This window comes from Frankliniella occidentalis, unplaced genomic scaffold (assembly GCF_000697945.3).
Source record: "Frankliniella occidentalis isolate FOCC.00 unplaced genomic scaffold, Focc_3.1 Scaffold3465, whole genome shotgun sequence".
Lineage (NCBI taxonomy): Eukaryota > Metazoa > Arthropoda > Insecta > Thysanoptera > Thripidae > Frankliniella > Frankliniella occidentalis.
Genome location: NW_026270523.1, coordinates 1 through 6,350, shown reverse-complemented (window position 1 = coordinate 6,350; position 6,350 = coordinate 1). Strand labels below are relative to the sequence as shown.

General features: G+C 55.6%; 2 protein-coding genes across 4 annotated transcripts; both read left to right on the top strand.

Moving 5' to 3' along the window:
* Nucleotides 1-2,139: 2,139 nt before the first annotated feature.
* Nucleotides 2,140-4,435, top strand: LOC113206998 (uncharacterized). Of its 3 annotated transcripts, XM_026423328.2 has the most exons (5): nucleotides 2,142-2,226; nucleotides 2,675-2,861; nucleotides 2,950-3,408; nucleotides 3,565-4,003; nucleotides 4,295-4,435. In XM_026423328.2, exons 1-4 carry the CDS (start codon nucleotides 2,210-2,212, stop codon nucleotides 3,967-3,969), a joined length of 1,068 nt encoding a protein of 355 aa, XP_026279113.1. In that variant the 5' UTR covers nucleotides 2,142-2,209; the 3' UTR covers nucleotides 3,970-4,003; nucleotides 4,295-4,435. The 3 variants fall into 3 exon arrangements, with proteins under 3 accessions (XP_052132535.1, XP_026279113.1, XP_026279111.1); XM_052276575.1 differs by lacking the exon at nucleotides 4,295-4,435 and having other exon boundaries at nucleotides 2,140-2,214; nucleotides 3,565-4,049; XM_026423326.2 differs by lacking the exon at nucleotides 4,295-4,435 and having other exon boundaries at nucleotides 3,565-4,049.
* On the top strand, nucleotides 4,041-5,739 carry LOC113206999 (uncharacterized). Its single transcript, XM_052276576.1, has 5 exons — nucleotides 4,041-4,189; nucleotides 4,339-4,449; nucleotides 4,551-4,736; nucleotides 4,974-5,165; nucleotides 5,248-5,739. Exons 1-5 carry the CDS (start codon nucleotides 4,179-4,181, stop codon nucleotides 5,564-5,566), a joined length of 819 nt encoding a protein of 272 aa, XP_052132536.1. The 5' UTR covers nucleotides 4,041-4,178; the 3' UTR covers nucleotides 5,567-5,739.
* Nucleotides 5,740-6,350: the final 611 nt, after the last annotated feature.

Below are 6,350 nucleotides of genomic sequence, written 5' to 3'. Positions count from 1 at the left end.
CAGCTGCTCCTGTGGACGAAAATGTCAGAACTCGGTCCCGCTTTACGGGTCTTGGTCTCCCGTATTGCACGCGTGCATGTCGGCTCAAGTCCACCTCCTCGACGCGCTGCAGCCCGGGTCGAATTCTGGCCAAAATCACGGAATTAGTAACATAAATGGGCCTAACCTAACCCCCGCGCGCCCAAGGGGCTCTTTTAGAGGCCATTTTCCGTGTCTCGGGCCAAGAGCCGACCCGGGCTGCAGCGCGTCGAGGAGGTGGACTTGACCCGGCCTGAACGCGTGCACTCCGGGAGACCATGACTCGTAAAGCAGGTCACCGAGGTTTGAACTTTCCGTTAAGAAGTGGAGCCGACAGCCGACTAGCGAGCGCGCTAGGGCTTGGTGCACAAGACACCCTCAGCCCAGGGGTCGAGTCCTGGTCGGGGCGAACATTTTCTTGTTGTTTTTTTTTTTTTGGCAGGGGGAGGGGAGGGCGCTGCTGAGTAGGCGGTCAAGTCCACGTCCCCATATCGGCTGGTCTTTTGTCTTAACCCTTGGTCCCCCCGCCGCAAACTACTAAATAGGAAAAAAAACTGAACCTCGGGCAGTATTCGAACCGACAACCATCATCGTCCTGAGCGCGCGCTCTTCCAACTGAGCCAATGATGGGGGCTTGGCATGGGTGAAGCTTATCTCCGATGTGGCTCTCACCCCGAAACATATGGCTGGCAGAAGGAAAAGGGTTCCGTCGACTAGATTCGAACCAGCGACTGTTTGCGTACCGGCCCATCACATCAGGTGTCGCACGGCTGTAAAGTCATGGCCAGCGGAGCGCGAAAATTATCGCCCGGCCGAGATTCGAACCAGTGAGCAGGTCCATACCAGGCCCGGACGCTACCGACTTGGCCACGACGGAACGATAGCGCTACTCTCAGCGGCATCTTGATCTAAGCTGTGACCGACGCCCGAAGACACTTGGCCAGCAGAGCAGGGAAAAATGACCGCGGACGGGATTCGAACTATCGACCACCCGCACGATATGCCAACAATCACGATTTAACACGCTCGGCTATCAGCTTGCTCCTACGGGGCCGAGGTCTAAGCTCGGTCATGCCTAACGGGAGACAAAAAGCGACAAAGAAAAAATTTTCCCCGCCCAGGAGTTGATCTTCGGGCCGACAATTTTGGTTCGGATGAAGCTGCATGCGGTTATGTCGACTGTCTGTAGCTACAACTGTTTAACTACAAAAGGGGCGTGTGGGCTAGTGGCGTCGGACATCGTATGTTGCCCCATTTGTGACTACATTTTTGTGTCCATGGACAGTGACGTGTCTACTACCACTTGTCGCCGCGACATGAGTTGTCGCTTGGACGCCTGCGAGGTAGGCCACGGCTTCTATCTAAGGCGTCTGTCGTGACTGGGACTTTGGGTTTAGGCTTCTTTTGACTCCAGGCTCATAAATCCTTTCTAAAGCTAAGAAGTGAGGCCGTGTCAATCTAGGCGTGGGTCGATGAATGTCGCTGAGATCGCCTGGAGGGTAGGCAATGCTTTCCTAAATCGGGTCCCCGCGGCCCGCGGCCCCATGTCCCTCCGAGCGCTTGGACAAGGCGCGAGAGCTTCGGAGAGGCATTGATATCTTTCGTTTCCGCTTTAGTTCTTAGCGCAGTTTACTTCTGGTTGATATTCTAGCATTGGTGGAAGTAATGAATTCGTCTATATAGACGGTTCACCTGAAGCTGACTCGGGCACTGTCGGCTGTACGTACCTACAATCGTGTAGCTACAAACAGGGACGTCTTTTCCCCCCTTCCCTCCTCGGGGTATTGTCGATGTCTTGTAGAAACAAACACAAGGTGGTTTACTGGAGTTGAGGAAGCTAATAGGATACATCAAGTCACGCTGGTAGTTGCACCTTGGCGGATCGTTTGAACTATGGGAATCCTTTAGAAGCTCCTTTGACTAGAACTAGCTACACTTGGGCTGCACAAAAAAATACTAAATAGGGGAGCTGCGTATAGACATCGTGGGGACTGTCTGTTAAACGGTTGTGCCTGCCGTTTTTATTTTTTTATAAAGTTTTGCTTTATTTTTGACCGTGTTCTACGATAGCCCTTATCTAGGTTATCTTCACCCTCGCTGCCCAGGATGCGGTGCGGTCCGGCCAGGTGACGCTCGCCAGTGAGTGCCGGTGACGGGTGGGTGAGCGTTGCGAAGCGAGCGGACGCGAGGCATGAGGTACCTGCGCACGTAAGTCACGACCGATTCATTTTGGACGAGAGTAGAACAAGAGGGCAACGGCCAGTGAGAAATCTAATATTATTATTATTGTTCGATAATCCAAATTCGATTTCCATTGCAACACTGCGGCAATCGGTCGTTTTCCTGGAATTGGGAACTGGGTACAAAAAGAATGTGTATGTGTCTTAAAACGTTCGGTGCGACTGTGTATTCTGGGGGTTTATTGGAGAACCAGCAGCGCACGACCACAGTGTGGTCGCACCGATCTGAACGTTTTCGGCCTAGTCTAGTTAACTTTCATCGTACGATGTTGATACAACCGTTGATTGATTGTCTCAAATTTCAATTTGGACATCGTTCTTGAATCTGCTCCCATTGTATTGACGTGGTTCGCGCAGCCCCGGGCCCCGCTTTGCCTTAAACACAGTGACGGCCAGTGAGGTGTGTTGGTGTACAGGGCCTCCGCCAGGGCCTCCCTGGGCTGCGAGGGCCGCAGGCTGTGGTGGGCCGCGCCGCTGGCCGGCGTGTGCCTGCTGGCCGCGCTCGCGGCCGTCCTGGACGGGCCGCTGCCGCTGCGGAGGCAGGCCTGCTGGTCGCTGCTGTGGAACTACGACCAAGTCCTGGGCCTGGCCGACGACTTCGAGGTAGCTATGGGGGAGACGGGGTCGCCCCACCACTCGCGCCCCGACAGAGAGATCAGGACAATGTGTGACGCTTGTGGTCTGCTGTAAGGGCTTCGACAACGAGACGGGAGTCTTCTCTTCGTCGGGGGCCGCCACCATGATCGTGCCCAACATCGTGCACTTCCTCCGCATCGGCCAGCCCGAGTTCTCCTTCATGGACTACGTGTGCGTGCTGGCGGCCTGGGAGCGCCAGGACCCCGACTGGCTCATGTTCCACACGGACCTCTTCGACTTCCGCGGCGAGTACTGGGAGCGGCTCAAGGCCACGCCCGGGCTGCGGGAGGTGCTGCAGATCGTGCCGGCCGTCGAGGTGACGCACGTGTTCGGCCAGCCGCTGGACCCCGGCTACGGCAAGTGGCACGGCGGCGACGTGGCGCGCATCCACATCCTGCGCAAGTACGGCGGCATCTTCCTGGACAACGACGCCTACCTGCTGCAGAGCCTGGACGAGCTGCGGCGCTTCGAGATGAGCCTCGGCTGGCCGCAGGGCGAGTTCCTGGGCACGCAGGTGGGTCGGATAATCGGGGCAATGAACCCTGGCGAGATGTCGAATGGATGTCGACGAAATTTAATTCAACCTACCGTGTGAGAAAATCTCGTCGATTCGACGTCGACACGACTTGGATGGAGTTGTTGGCTGAAGGGCTGTTGGCGCCTGCTGCAGGTCCTCGTGGCTCACCGCGACGCCCGCTTCCTGCTGGCCTGGCTCGAGTCGTACCGCGAGGCCTACGTCGGCACGCTCTGGTACTACAACGCCGGCCAGCGGCCCACCCAGGTGGCGCTGCACGCGCGCCCCGAGCTCGTGCACCGCGAGCCCGTCCGCCTGGGCGTCGACATGAACGTCATCGACGTGCTGTACCTGGAGCGCGCCTACGACGCGTGGCGGAAGGACATGCTGGCCGTCCACCTGTTCAGCAGGCACACGGGGCTGGTGCTGTTCCAGGGGTGGCGCAAGGGGCTCAGCTACCCGGTCACCTTCACCGAGGAGAACATCTGCGCCTACAACGTGACCGTGCTGCAACTGGCGCAGGCGGTTTTGCCGCGCCTGTGCGCGCGCCACGGCCTCTGAAGGACCAAGGGGGACGGATGTGCCAAAGAAAAGAGTTAGCTAATAAGAAACAATGAGAATAATACGTACGAGAAACTGCAGTCTGATAGTTATGTTATTTTGCTCACTTAAATTGTAATCAAGTGGTTGAACCGCGTGCGTTTATAAAAGATATTGATAAAAGATAGTGTTCAAAGCAGTGGGACCCGAGACCAGGCAACCCGTCAAACATGAGAGCACGGTATATAACTACGCCGCAACATTGGCGCGTTTGAGGCAAAAACCAGATCGTGTGCCCTCAATGTTAATTCGAATTCGATCTACTAAACTAAAACGTGCTTTCCAGTGATATGAAAAAACCTGGTCTTAAGGCAGCGTCTGGATCTTTAGGGGCAAGATGCGGCTCCTGTCAGCGGATACCTGGTTCGTCGTGTTTCTGGCATCGCTCTGGGTTGTATGGCGACTCAACCAATCCTTCAAGGCCTTCACGCTGAGTCCTAGGCTAGTACCTCATAATCTTTTTCGGGTCTCATAGATAAGGGTCTATTATTACATTACCAGGACCAGGATGTGCTAAACTGTATGTGACTTCCACTTTACAGGCACTTCACCTGCACGTCCAAGACGCTGGCCAACGTGCCCGAGCGCTTTAGCGGATTCAACAACACGCCGGGTCGCGGCGACGCGGACGACCTGCTCGTGCCGAACATCATCCACTTTGTGCGCATGGGCGAGGAGAGCGAGGAGGTGCGTCCAGAGGAGGCCGCCTGCATCAGCGCCGCCCTGAGGTGAGTGCGTCGGAGGGGGGGGGGGAGGGTCCAAAGCGAGCGGGCATTGGAGTCCTTCGAGACCTTATGATATTTGTACCTCCGTGGGTGCAAATATCATGAGGCTTCTATCAACTCCAAGGGCCCTTCTGATCCTTTTCGAGTCCCATGGTATTCGCATCCCTCCACAAGAGTCACATGACGTGGTTTTGGGACAGCCCGCCCTAACGCGTACTCCAACCCCTCCTGTGTTTCCAGGAGCCACCCCGGCTGGACCGTGCTGGTGCACACGGACCGCGAGCTGCGCGGCACGGCGTGGCAGCGGCTGCAGCGCGCCGCGCCCTGGGGGAGGCTGTCGGTGCAGCGCCGTCCCAGGCCGCAGCACCTGTTCGGGCTGCCCTTCCGGGACGGGGCGGCTCTGCACCGGGCCACCGCCCTGCGCGTGCTGAGGTGAGTTTGTGTAGACGCTGTCGCCAACCTGAGGGGTTGGAAGACGGCTGGCGAGGTTAGTAAACACGTCACAATTTGGTAGGAAACACGGCGGTATGTACGTCTCCAACTCGGCGTACCTGATGGCCGATCTGTCGACCTACCGGCGGTACGAGTGCGCCACCCTGGCAGGCGAGGAGGATCCCGACGTGATGCTGGCACACAGAGACGCCCGTCTGCTGCAGCGCTGGCTGCACCACTTCCACGACGCCGCCCTCGACTGGGCACACAGACCTATGGCTCCGCCCCACCTGCACCACGCGGTAGACGGTGTGGATATAGTGATGCACCTCAAGGACGTCGACGACCCGGAGGAGGCTAACGTCCACCATGAGGATTGGTACCTCTGGACCAACGACTGACCTGGTCTTTTCACCGGTTCGGAAGACGCTCTCTTTCCAGGGTTTCCCCGCAAAATATTGTGTTTGTAGTTCCAGAACTGAAGCCTAATTCTTAAGAACTGTAATCGTGATATTATTAAAACTCCCTTAATATAGCTAATTAATAAAGACTATGAACTTTCGATAACAAACAACATGAAGTGTGCCCCTCTTGCCAATCAACGCCCAATTAATGTAGTTTTGTTCCTGGTCTATGAAGTGTCAATCAGGCAAGACTTGAAGAGAGATAAAAAGAATAAATATTTTCACCAATAATTAAGTTTGTTGGTAGCACAACAGGTTAATTTGCAGCTTCGACTGGTAAGATAAATGCATATTTGATCGAGAAAATTGTGGAGGCAGTCACATTAGACCACTGGAATATTGTCGGCGAAATTTGAAGTGGCCCTATTTGATCTATGGTTGTGTGGTTGACCTAAGTTTTTATGTGTTCTGCTCGACATAATCGTCTTTATAGCAGAAATTATGCTCCCAACGTTTTGGAAGAAAAATAGGGTGGTTGGCTATCTTGTGGAAAAACAGTGCAGAGCGCCTCCTGGTGAGGCAGCTGATCTCAAGCAATACGTACGGGCTGGAATGGTGGCCTAACTCCCGCTTGCCAGGGGCTAGCGACTGGGCCACTCTGCTGGTCAGCGTGAATCAGAGGCGAGGTTCGTTATCACTGACGTCAGGTGTTTTCTTTCTCGCTCACTCGCGATACATTCGTCACAGTTGCGAGTGAGAGGGCCGTGCAGTGCAGGCGGGG

Bases quoted from the DNA above. Each gene is read 5' to 3' on its own strand.
- LOC113206998 (XM_026423328.2), top strand. The intron at 2,862-2,949 runs GTAGCTATGGGG...GTCTGCTGTAAG, and splicing joins GCCTGGCCGACGACTTCGAG to GGCTTCGACAACGAGACGGG. The intron at 3,409-3,564 runs GTGGGTCGGATA...CGCCTGCTGCAG, and splicing joins GCGAGTTCCTGGGCACGCAG to GTCCTCGTGGCTCACCGCGA.
- LOC113206999 (XM_052276576.1), top strand. The intron at 4,450-4,550 runs GCTAGTACCTCA...TCCACTTTACAG, and splicing joins GCCTTCACGCTGAGTCCTAG to GCACTTCACCTGCACGTCCA. The intron at 5,166-5,247 runs GTGAGTTTGTGT...ACAATTTGGTAG, and splicing joins ACCGCCCTGCGCGTGCTGAG to GAAACACGGCGGTATGTACG.